At 34.7% G+C, this 13645-nt stretch overlaps 1 protein-coding gene across 8 annotated transcripts in view; it reads right to left on the bottom strand.

The window, feature by feature from the left end:
• The window catches only part of KCNT2 (potassium sodium-activated channel subfamily T member 2), a 408182-nt gene that overhangs the window by 46982 nt on the left and 347555 nt on the right, over nt 1-13645 (bottom strand). For 7 of the 8 annotated variants that reach the window (XM_037734956.1, XM_017518646.2, XM_017518648.2 and 4 more), the window contains 3 exons: nt 9585-9686; nt 6560-6643; nt 5473-5601 (listed from right to left, as the gene is read on the bottom strand). The exons of the other annotated variant lie outside the window; for it this stretch is intronic. In XM_037734956.1, the coding sequence (XP_037590884.1) occupies nt 5473-5601; nt 6560-6643; nt 9585-9686 (315 nt within the window). The remainder of the gene's footprint in view (nt 1-5472; nt 5602-6559; nt 6644-9584; nt 9687-13645) is intronic. 8 annotated transcript variants of the gene reach the window in all.

Consider the following 13645-nt stretch of genomic DNA (forward strand, 5'->3'; position numbering starts at 1 on the left):
GCTTGTGTTTGTGTGACTTTTCACTAATCTACAGCCCACCAGAAACAAATGGGATAGTATTTCAGGGCTTCTATAAATGTTAATAATTTTGATTATCAATGTCCTTTACCAACATTTGTCTTTTTTAAAATGTCACCTAAACTTTAGACAGTGATTCTCCCACCCCCACAGCCAAAGCAATTACTTCAGAGACATAATAAATAATAACTTCTGTTTGTCTCCTCAGAACACAGGAAGATACTAAAGACAGGCTAGAAAATGATGTGACATGAAAATGTGCATCTGCCTTTAAAAGTCTTTTTTTTTTTTTAATTTCATGAATAAACAAGAATGCAAAGCCTAAAGTCTTTATATTAGTTTATCCTTACATAAAATATTGACATTTACAGAACAGAATAGAATTTAGCACTTAAACATGTATAAAGAAATAATTAATGAATGGGTCTATTATCATTACGTTAAGCCTATACATCTATTAGTGTTTTATATTAGTTATAAATGCATGGTTTGAAGAGTCAGAAAATGTTATAGCATGTTTAGAAAAATAGCAGCTCACAGCATAATCTCTCTTTAATTTCCTCTCATAAGACCCATCTAGTTTTGCCTCTTTTAGTGGGATGTGTTGTTCTTTCTCTATTTCTATATAATATGCTTGATTATTATTTCATGTTTTTTTCAGTCTCTGCTTTTATCTATTGACTTCTCACTCTACAAGAAGAGTCATTAGCAATCTTTTCTATATATTTTACTACCTTTGCCCTCATCATCTCAAAATAGTTCAGCATAATTTTTATTGGATCAAAATTCAGGACATACTATGACTCAGTATACTTTACAGATGAGATATATAGGTGTGTGGTTAGGATTCATTGCCTGCACACATTCTTTAATTGTTGATAATGGTGTTATATTCCTAAAGTCAACAATTGCCTTATTTTATCAATTGCTTTGATATGTACTTAGATATATACAAGAATCCATCCTGAACTCTTTGGAAGCTGTCTAATGTTAATTGAAGACACTGAGATGCTTCAGGAAGTTTATAGATTTAATCTTCCTAAAGAAATCTCTCTGAAGCCTTCTGACCTGCTCTAGGTCTTCCTTTATGCTTGGGGGTCTTTTCATCACCATCCTGTTGATATCCTTGACTTTATTCTTGTCACCTGGTTTCCATAAAATGTCTGATTTCCTGCAGATCATGATTTCTCCCTCATTTTGGTGGGAGTAGTTTCCTCAGAAATCAGACATGAGAAGGATATTTTTGGAGAATATATATACTTGACATCTTACTTACACTGCTTTTACACAAGTTTGATAGCTTCGACTGGATAAACAATTCTAAGTTGAAAATAATAATCTTTTTTTAAAATCTTGAGAGCATTATTCCATTTTATTCTGGCTTGTGGTATTGCTGTTGAGAAAACCCAAATGGTACTTTGCATGTGATCTATCCCACCATCTTCCCCCTGAAAGATTTTAGGAGCCTCTCCTTTCCCTCAGTGTTTTGAAACTTGATGATGTGAGTGTATTTTAATTCACTGTTGTGGACACATGGTAACCTTTCCCATTTGGAAACTAACACATTACTGATTTTTCCAGAATTATTACACTAATATTTCTTCAGTTTCTATGCAATTCCTTTTTCTTGAAATCTTATGATTCAAATCTTAGAACTCCTATACTGGTTATCTAATTTGATCCTTTGTTTACTCTTTGTCCATGTTGTGAATTCTTGCTCTAGTTTATCAATAACTTCCTGAACTTTATATTATAAGCTTTTCCACTTCTGTCGGGAATTTTTAGTTGCCTTCTTCTTATTAAAGTAAAAGACTAATAAATTGACTGAAGGCTCTGGGTGAGATTCTTTTTATTGCTGCATTTCATGGTGATCTGGCTGGATTACTGAGCTTAAAGAATCTCCCACATCTGGCCCCGCGCGGTGGCTCACGCCTGTAATACCAGCACTTTGGGAGGCCGAGGAGGGCAGATCATGACGTCAGGAGATCAAGACCATCCTGGCCAACATGGTGAAACCCTGTCTCTACTAAAATACAAAAAATTAGCTGGGCATGGTGGCACGCCCCTGTAGTCCCAGCTACTTGGGAGGCTGATGCAGGGGAATCGCTTGAACCCAAGAGGCAGAGGTTGCAGTGAGCCGAGTTTGCGCCACTGCACTCCAGTCTGGCAACAGAGTTAGACTCTGTCTAAAAAAAAAAAAAAAATATATAAGTGGAAAGATTTGTTGTGAGTGTACTTTCCCTCCAATAAACACTAAAGGACCTCTGTCTAAAAAAAAAAAAAAAAGAATCTCCCACGTCTGTATTTTTAGGCTTTTCCATTTGGGTTGGTCAGTTTCCCTAGGAAAGAGTCTTCCAATTTGCTGCTGAAGTGTTAAGTGTACAGAATAACCCTTTAACTGAACTTTCAGAATTCAGTGTGATACTCCTAGCCCTTGACTGGTTCCAGGGTCCCCAGGCCATAGACCACTTCCAATGAATAAATCTTTAATATGTATTCATACGGAGAGAGTGACAGCAGCAAAGCTTTCTGAACTTGAGGCAAATTGAGATCTGACAGCAACCTAAGCAAAAATATAGACTCTCCAGGAGTAATTACTGAATGAAGTTTCTACTTCCTGAAATCTAGTGTCTTTCTTTAAATTCTATTAAGAGGACAGCTGCATTTTGAACACTAATGGTTATTTAAATTTCAAAACTTTGTTTTTAAACCATCTGATATTTGAGAGACATGGTGAACTGTTAGAGCTAATCTTATTTTATTAGATGCATTAAGCTCTTATCCTGTGTTTTTATATAATCTGAAAAAAATAATGTTTCCATCTTTAAATACAAAAAAACCTCAATGTCTTTATTGGGTTAAGATTTAATTGATGTCCCTTTCTAAATTTTTAGTTGAAGATTAATGTAAGAGATACACACTTTAAGGGTACTTTTCCATCTTGCAAAGCTATGACCACAGATAGATATTACTCATCATGGCATCTAAAATCTCCAAATTCAGGAAGCAAAGAATATACTCATCCTTTTAACAAATGACCAAGAAAAACACATCTTTTGCAAGATGAAATTTATCCTTTCATGTATCAGACTATAATTACTATATAAATAAACATATTGCTATTGTTTACCTTATTTACCAGGAAATTAATAATTGAAGTCAGGCTCAACTGTATCACTCAGAGTATGCTAGATGTTGAGTAAAATTAATTTCTCAGTTCCCATTAAAATATTTTGTTGTAAAAAGTGCTTGGTGTCTCTATTGCTTATCTTTGTTAGTTGCCTCCATTCTTTCTACAATAGGCAAAATTTAATATTTAAATAAAAATGTGTGCCAGAAGATGGATTGAATTCAGTGCAGAAAAAACAAGAGGTATCATCTTTATTTTAAACAGTGTCCTTTTATCATCCCAATGATATGTATTTTTAAATATAATCTAGACATTTGAGAATTTACAAGCATTTTAATGAGGTGATCTTTATGTTGAATAAAATGTAGTTAAATACTCCTTGACAACAATTCAAATAGTTATCCTTTTCCTACCTGCAATGTCAACAGCACACAAAAGAGTATTTTAATAACACATGAACACTATTATAATGTATAACACTGACATGGACATGGAGTTGACCAAGGGCAGAATTTACTGCATTGCAATTCTCAAAGCCTATATGTCAGATAAAAAACATCACAATATGCCACTGTATGAAAATCTTCTTTGTACTGGCTAGGGTAAAATAAGAAATGGTTTGTATAGACTGAATATTTGTTCCCCATCAACCCACAATGCATATGTGAAAACCTAATCCTCAGTGTGTTGGTATTTGAAGGTAGGGCTTGGGGAAGACCATTAGATCATGAGAGAGCTTTATAAAAGAGGACTCAGAAAGACCCCCTTCCCTTTCACCAGGTGAGAATTCAGTGAGAAGATGGCCATGTGAGAACCAGGAAGCAGGTACTCACCAGACACCTAACTAACTGGTGCCTTGATCTTGGATTTCCCAGCCTTCAAAACTGTGAGAACTAAATTGCTGTGGTTTACAAGTCCTAGTGCATGGTATTTTGTTATAGTGGCCTGAACAGATAATTGTGCTTAATTACCTGAGTATGAAAGCTTTGATCTTTTCTTGACCTTTAATTAAATAATACTGTTTTTAATCAAGTATCCTTAAAATTTTAGGCATTTCTAGACACCTTACATATTTAGCTGTCTCGTTTGTTTTTCTAATCAATCAAAATTCCTGACTTTCTCTAGCTTTGTCTCATTCTTTACAGTGTGAACCACAACCACCACAGGAAAAGAAAAACTCAGATTCAGCAGGAAAGATGGCAGCAAAACTCCATTTAGCACCCCTGAAGCTACAGTGAAACCACCAAGAAGCACCTCAGTGAAACTGGAGTATATTCTGCTGGCAACTTATATAAGTGCCAAACTAAACATTTTCACAGCAACAACAAAAATCTACCCCATTATTTTTATGCTTTCTATAAAGTTCTTTTCTATACAGGGATTTGGTGATTCTTTCATAAGGTGGTTTAATCACCATATAAATTAATGAAATGCATGTGTCTGATCTGAGCCTTACAGTTGAGGTAATTTTGTATCAGACCAAAAAATTGGCTAACCAAATTTTTTAATAATTTGTAATAACTTTGAAGTATCTGAAGAAAAATATATTTTAAGAATACAAACCATACCTTACATTAAATAATTTTGTAGATATTGATAGAATGATGCATTTATCCAAAATCTTTCTTTCGGAAAAGAGTCTAACCTAAAAGGTAATATTATACTAAGGCTATAAGAACTACTTAAAACAACATGAACCACATGAAGGGACCAAATCAAAATGCAAATATGTTTTCAGCTACATAAACTTATCAGAGATTCTCCTTCTGTATTAACTGGATCAAGTTTGCTATTAAATTTACTGAACTTTTCTTTGGGAAGATCTGACAGTAATCTTATACTCAAGAGTTTTCTTTTGGCTTTAGAGTGGCCATCAATCTGGAGATTGAGAAATGTGAATACTCACTAAATTTGCTTTGCTTCCTTCAAAATGCTAATATATGCAGTAGGGGCATATATTAGAAATCTAGGTTGCTTGCCTGATAACTTTTCTTATGTGTCAGAAACTCAAGGTAATTTATAATTAATTTGCTTCCTGATAATCTTCTAGAAACAGCTAATCCTAAATCTACAAAAGTCATCTGAAACCCAACATCCATAAACTTACAACAGCCCCTTAGCCAACAATATTTTTTGAAATATTGACACAGTTTAGTAAAAAAAACAGCTGAAAAAAAATTTTGCTTCTGAGAGTTAACACAATGTATTCAGGTAGCATTCTTTTCACTCTCTATTGCAGTTTTTAGAAATCAGTTTGTAAGTTTTTGAATGATTGCATTCATCTGGTTAAACATCAAAATAGGAATATTTTGTTATTTCCAAACCTCAGATGTAGTAAGTTTCTGAGACTCAGTCCTGTAGATTCCAATGGGAACATCTCCAGTAGAAGAACACAACTTCTGATAAAGTCTGGCATAAGTTCTGATCCATAAGTCATCTTCAGTAATTTTCATCTATAATACACATACATTATTTACATAATAAATGTGTCAGAAATAGAGCGCTAGTGGTAACTTTTCACTTATTTGTTGATTTTTGTGGGTCAGAGTCTCTCTCTGTTACCCAGGCTATGGTTCAACAATGCAACCACGGCCCACTGCAGCCTCAACTGACATCCCTGGCTCAAGTATTTTTCACTTCTTAAAGGCAGAAATTATTAGTGTTTGCAAATCTCAAAGTTATATTTCATGCTTATCCATCTATTACACTTATTTATTACACATCACCAAGCTTACGAAATCTAAGTACTCAATTTAGGGCAGCATGACATTATATTGGTTCGCTATCAGTAGGCAGTAGAGCACTGGTAATTGACTGGGAAAGCATGTGGAAACTATTTTGCATGCAGCAGTAACTGAAGGTCGCCACTAGTATTTAATTTACAGGGTTTGCTGATGTTACCAAATCTAAAGTAAAAAAGACGCTCTAGTACCATAATGACTTGTTCCACCCACTAATAATGCCCATATTGAGAAAGATGTATAGTAGAATAAGCACAGTGTTACCAAACAGGAAACAAAAGTTACAGCCCCTCTTTGCTTCTTGTAAATCTGAACTGTTAGCAAATAATTTCATTCAGTACAGTTGGACAAATGTACTTATCTATAAAACAAAGGGGTTAAATAGTATGATCACCACTTTCCTGGACAGTATTACATCCTACGGCAGTCTCAAATTGCCAGTTATTAAAAAAATATTCATTTGGCATTTTAAACAAAATGCTATCATGATGATTACTAATTAAAAATAATATGCTTTCCTTGAAATTTTAAAGGAATTTTAAAAACTCAGATGCAACTCTGGATTCACAATACAAAAAATAACATATGACACAGAAGAATTAGCAAAGTATATGGTAGAAAGATTTCAGAGCCTTCTATCACAACACTCTTCTAGAGATTGTCAACTTACAGAACAAAGAAACCCAGACCCTGGTGTAGTGTCCAGTCCCAACAGAAGTCTCGTGATAGAAATCATATAATCCTTCACAAATGACTGCAAGATAAACAAATGAACAAAATATACATGTATATTTATATATAATGTATATAAGATGTGTAGAACGGCTAGTAGTGTGAACATCCAACAACTTTTAAAAAATTATTTCTCATAACACATTATTAAGCCTCCATAAAAAAATGTAATATATCTTGTTAGTATCCTAGAAAAACATGTATAGTTAAGCTATTCATAAGGAAACATTGGAAATAGTTTTTCATCTAGAAATATCTCACTATGCTTATATTTTATGTGTGCTATTAGGAATGATAAAAACATTTTTAGTATTTTTAAAACAAAAACCCCAAATGAAATGACTATCATAAAAACAAAACAATTAAAACAAATTTTCAATGAAAAATGTCAGTTTTTTTTAGAATTAAGCTCTAAGCTAGTGAAGTAAATTTCTATATTTATCATTTATTATTGTATATTCCCTTTCCACAATACTTCAGGACAAAATGGGGCCTTCTACGTCTGTATGTATGTATGTATGTAAGTATTTGAGACAGGGTCTTGCTGTGTCGCCCAGGCTGGAGTGCAATGGTGTGATCTCAGCTCACTGCAGCCTCCGCCTCCCAGGTTCAAGCACATTCTCCTGCCTCAGCCTCCCAAGTAGCTGGGACCGCAGGCGTGTGCCATGGCTCCTAAATTTTGTATTTTAGCAGAGACAGGGTTTCCCATGTTGGTGAGGCTGGTCTAGAACTCCATCCCTCAAGTTATCCATCCACCTTGGCCACCCTAACGTGCTGGGATTACTGGCATGAGCCAACACACCAGGTCTAAAATGGAGCCTTAAAAAAATTAATAAATAAATTGAATCACCACATTTCCCTGAGATGACAGTGCATCTCTTATAACATTGGAAAGTCTGAAAGCTAGAATAGTCTTTACAAACACATAGACCATATTATTAGTAAACAGCTAAAGAGAGTGTGACTGAAAATAATTCCCAATAGTTCAAGAACCATTGACAATAGTGGAGAGAAATTATGCTCTGGATTTTACTAATGCAAAAGTCCTCTACTGAATGTTTTTCAAACAAGCCACAAAATAGTTACGAATTACTGTCAGCAAATTTTTTAAATGAAATAGAGTATATTCAGTATGATTAAAAAAATACAGTAAATTACAGGCAGAAAGGGTGTGTTGGTAATGTTTTGTTTTGGTTATACATACATACACTTATGCACACACATGCAGGTATATATTGAATTGAAATGCAAAATAGGTTTACTGTGTTATAGTTTAAGACTAGGCCGAGCACACTCTTAATTACACCTATCTCTGCACTTTGGGAGGCCAAGGTGGGTGGATCTCCTGAGATCAAGAGTTTGAGACCAGCCTGACCAACATGGTGAAAGCTCGTCTCTACTAAAAATGCAAAAATTAGCCGGGCGTGATGGTGCACTCCTGTAATCCCAGCTATTTGGGAGCCTGAGGCAGGAGAATTGCTTGAACCTGGGATGTGGAGGTTACAGTGGCCCAAGGTCACACCACTGTCCTCCAGACTGGGTGACAGAGCAAGGCTTTGTCTCTAAAACAATATATAAAAAGACTTAAAAAATATATAGTTCTAGTACGCTCTTTCTTCAGATTTCAGAAACTCATCCAATTTCCTGTATCTCTATTTATAACATAAATGTGAGGCAAAAATAAAGAGAAAGAAAAAACTACTGTTTTTCATTTCTACAGAATAGTTTTCTTCTATTTAACTTATACATAAGACTTCCTTACAAGATTTTATTTAAACAGAGGATACTGTGGCTAAAAATATCTTAAAACCACTGGGGCATAACAGCACCCAAGCATTTGGCTCCTATTGATATAAAATCTTCAGTTTCAACACTCTTCTTCAAATAAACCATCTCCTGCAATTTAATCTCTTTCAGAGATCAGAAGTATGTGTGTACGATAACAGTGTTTGAACTGGGAGCCCTGCCTCCTGTAGTAACCACATAATATGTCTGGAAACTTGAGGGATCATAGGGGTATTTATTCTACTTTGTTGTGTTTGCTCCAACGCTCATCTGACATAAGCAGATGGTTTCTGACATTGCTAAAGGCATACTCATGGGCAAAATTAGCTCAGAGGTCTGCAGAAAAGCTTTAATTCTCTTTGCATTAGTTTGTTCAGTCAAGCAATTATAGAAGATGGTACATAAATAAGCAAAAAGAATAGGTACAATAAAGTGCTAAAACGCTTAATTTTAGATTAATGTTATCAAATAATTTCAAGCCTTACGAATATATATATCTTTCTTCCTAATGGAAATATTTAGAGATTGTCTGATTACTTGAATCAGAGAAAATGAAATACTACTGCTGTTCAGTTTCTGGCAGAGACAAAAAAAGATTATATTTTGAATTAACATTGCCACAAACCTCTTAGCTATGATAAAATGAAAAAGTTAAGCTGGCATTCAGAAACAAATTCAATGGTTTTTAGTCGTTGTAGTCTTTTTTGTACTTTTCTAAAATATGCAATAATTGGCAGATTCTTAAAATGTCCTTAGTTTAACAGATTATTGACATCAATTTGGTATTTTATTTCAAACTGGGAAAAAAATGTATACTACAAAGAATACTGTTTTTATTAAGTTGGTAATTTTTTTACCTGTTTTTAATCCAGTAATATGCATGGAGTAACATGCAAAATGTACTAAAATGTATTAAATGTATTAAACATTGCAGGGAACTGGCACAAAAGAATGCCTAAAATAATTTCCATAGGTTATTTTTTAAAATAATATTTTTCTTACAAAATGTTTCATAGGAGCATTTATGTCTTTCAGTATATGAAATAAAATTCTGAATAACTTCTGGAGTCAATTTTAAGTTAACAGCTGCATGGAAACACTAGATGTATTACTCATTTAAATAAAATCTAAATAAAACAGAAAACAATCATTTTAGGGAGAAAAGAAATTCTGTATACCTGATACAGCAGAGTGTCCAACATACTGATGCTAAACACCCTCCCAGCAGCAAAAGGCAGTCGAAACATAAAGGCCAAGTTAGAACCTCTCTCTCGTTCTTTCTGTTAAGAAATTTGAGATAGAAAAACGTGTGAGCATTCCATATTTTACGCATTTCTGCCTCAGTAAGTTGTGTTGACGTATGCAAAAAAAATTCTCATTATATGGTTCTTAGCTATCAATGTGTCATTACTTCACTTATAATTATATTTTTAAAATAGCCCTCTAGTTTTCATAACCAAATTTTCTCAGTTCAAACACCCAAAAGTGAAGAAGTATTATAATTTTTTGCACATTAAGCATATATTTACTCTGCATACAAGAAGAGACATAATTATGGAAACAAAAACCATCGAATCAAATGTGAAAAAAACACTAAAGTCACATGATGTACCATAACACTTCAAAGAAGATCTGCTTTTAAATATTCTCGTGTGTGAGAACAACAAAACAGGCAGGGAGGGACCTGTTTTGTTCTGAATGTTCCTGTCCCCTCAAAATTCATCATTGAATCCTAATCCCCAAGGTAATGGTATTAGGAAGTGCAGCCTTTGGGAGGTGATTAGGTCATGGAGGTGGAACTCTCATGAATGCAATTAATGGCCTTATAAAAAAGAGGAGCCCTTTGCCCCTTATACCCTGTGCCATCTGTGAACTAGGAAATGGGCCCTCACCAGACACCAAATCTGCCCGCAGCTTGAATGCGGAATTCCCAGGCTTCAGACAGCGAGAAGTAAACATCCGGAGTCTGCGAGCCACCCAGTCTACTTGTTGCAGTAGTCCTGACAGACTAAAACAGGCCTTTTTCATCCAGCAGTCTCTAGCTTTCGGTCATCTTGGTTTAGTTTCTCCACCTGACTGATACGCTGCACCCACCATATCGGTTTGCAGCTAATCTTCTGCGTGTCACACACACACACACACAAAATTGTTATGTATTTGTGAATACTTATGTATTGGGGGTGGTGTTATGATGTATGATGGTTTCTTTTTAAAAATTCTGTTGCCATTTTATTTCCTGCCATAAATGAAGGTATGAGAGCAAATGTCAAATTTGTTTAAGTTTGGAAGAGTTTCTTAAGAATGTAAGTTAAGCTTCTATATAACAAATTGTAACCTCAAAAATGCTGGTTTGACAAATTCCATTTACTGGGAAAACTAATACAGCTGAGAAAATAATACATCAAACTTCACTTGTTGAGGCAACAGAAGTAAGCTCCTGTTTCTAACGTAACACATTTGTGGGTTCTCAAGGAAGGGAAGCCTCCCATCTCACGTGTATCTGTATTGTCTGTCTAGCTAAGATGATTATCAGTATAAGAGCGTCTTCACTAGAGGTACAGGGAGAAGGTAAGGCAAGGGATAGGAAAGTGGTTCCACATTTTTGTCTATAGATATAGACATCATAATAATATATATTAAATCATAATATACTCTCCAATTTATAAACCAAGGTGTTAAGAGTGCTTAAATTGAACAGCTCATGTGAGTGTCTTGGAGAGACTGGAATTAGCTGTTCTTATTGAGAGATAGGCAGGTTTTCCTGTGAATGTGAGGACAAATCTGGTTCTCAAGGTGTATCTAGTGTCCTGGAGAAGACAAAGCCATGATATGTTAAGCCCAAGTTAAAGGGAGTAGTCAGAATAAAATGCTGGGACCCCTGAGAACTTAATGTCATGTTCACTCTTCAAAACACACAAACATTCCTTGGTTCAAATTAAATTACCACTTCACACATTACATTTTCAAATACAGAACAGTTTTTTAAGTGATGGTGCTTATCCTGTAGGGAATAAACTCTTCCTATCTCCACACATCTCTTTGCTATCACTTTAAACAGCAACAGTAATTAAAATTAATTCCATTCTCTACTAAAGGTGCCAAACACCAATGTATTCATTTGTACATTAAATTAGTCACTTCACAAATACGTGTTAAGAACCTACTTTGTGTAGGGCATCATCCCCAGTGCTAGGAATACAGAGCTCCTATATAGAACTAATAAAATCTTATCAGTTAACAGAAGTATTATGTGTTGAATATGGGCCAGGAGCTAGTTAAACAAACAGGGATACTTTCCTTGTCTGCAAGAACTTACACTACTGTGAATGGTACCAACAGCAAAATGGGTAAAAACACTTGGGTGAATATATGTAATGATTAGGCAGCAACAGACACTTAGGAAGGGCACCTAGCTGCTTCTTTTAGTAGAAAAGCCAGAGAGCTGAATTGGAGGTGATGTCTGAGTTGGGACCTAAAACTGAGTAGATGTTAGCCAGTACATTTGGGGAAAGTGAGTGATAAGTAGAAAGCTATAAGCAGAATGCCCAGCATGTTCTAGTGGAAGTAACAAAAGCCTGAGAGACTTCAGGAGCACAAGTAATCCCATAGGAATACAGCATAGCGTTTAAGTGTATGGGCTGAATGGAAAGATCAGAAGTGAGACTGAAGCAGTAACTTTGGACTAGGTCTTAAAGTACCAGGGTACTTTTTAGAATAAAGGGACACATTAAGAATTACACTGAAAAACAATGATAAAAATTGAGACTGTCTAAGAAATAACAGGACATATGGCTACCCTACTTTGAAACCATGGTATTTTGAATTTCATCTTAAGGGCAATGGGGGAAAAACTAAAGTGTTTTTTAAGAGGAGGAGTGATATGATCATGTTTTTAGGATGCTCACTTTGATGACAATATGGGAAATGGCTTGTGAATGAGGAGGTGGCATGGGAAAACTGAGAAGGATAAACTATCGTGTTAACGCAGCAATCCTAGTAAAATATGAACGTACATTCTACTGTGATCTTTGCAGAAACAGATCTTATTCAAAATACATTTAGACATTAAATTTTAAGAGGATATAATGATCGAATTTGGTAGTAAAGTACAGAGAAGATGAGGATGGTACCCAGGTCTCTGGATAGTGAGGCAGATGATGGCACCTTCTGTAAAATACAAAGTGTGGAGAAAGATCAGATCACAAGTTGATTTGGACTTGAGTTTTGATGTCAGTGGACATGTCCACCTCCTAAAAATATGGATCATACCGGCAATACAACATACAATGGTTTGAAGTTTGGATTCTGAAAACATCTACAATAGTTTGGGTCAAGTGTTTCCACTTACTAGTTTTATGACCTTTTACAAGTTACTTAAGCTCTCTGTTTCTCAGTTTTATAACTGTGAATTGGGATTCATATTGACATCTGTATCCCACTGTTATTACAAAAAATAAACAAGATAAAGCCTCTAAAGTACTATATATAGGAAGCACTCAAAATGTGATTTTTTATTATCAGTTCTTTGAATATTAATATGAATATGAACTTTGTAGTTTTTTCTTCTTCCTATAACTCTACTTCCCAGGCTTTTACTGGGCCGGGCTGTTCGTATCACTGTAGCTCAATATTACCTCCCCAAAGAGGTATTTCCTTATCACCTATTCAAAACGTGTCTTTCTGAAGTTACTCTTGCATATAACCTGTTATTACTTTCATAGCTTTTTAGAAATCTATAACACCTTGTTTATGTTTTTAATTTATCATCTATCTCAGCTAGATCCTATGTTCCAGGAGGGCAGAAACCATGATTTTGCTTTCTGTTACTTATATAACACCTAACACAATGCCTGGCACACAGATAGTGACATTTGGTCAAAAAAATAAATTTGTTCTACTTATGTTAGCTGCCTAGATCAGAAGACAATTTATTTCACAGTTTAATGCTTATAATGTTTGCATGTAGGAAGCAAGAAACAAACGTTCGAGGTTCACTCAATACCTCTCTTCTCACTTTGGTTCTTTAACAAAGTTAGGTTTGAGGATATAAAGAATTGTAATGTTCAAGATATTCCAAGTTCTTTTACTGTAGTATGTCTAGTTATTGGGTTTTACAATAAATATTTCTGCTACTGTTGCCATAAACATATGCCATGTTTTCTTTTGGTTACATTTATCATATTTCTCTTCTAGTAGAATTCTGAATTCAACTGAAGTTGTTTTTTTTTTTTTTTTTTTT

This window comes from Cebus imitator, unplaced genomic scaffold (genome assembly GCF_001604975.1).
Source record: "Cebus imitator isolate Cc_AM_T3 unplaced genomic scaffold, Cebus_imitator-1.0 Scaffold694, whole genome shotgun sequence".
Taxonomy (NCBI): Eukaryota; Metazoa; Chordata; class Mammalia; order Primates; family Cebidae; genus Cebus; species Cebus imitator.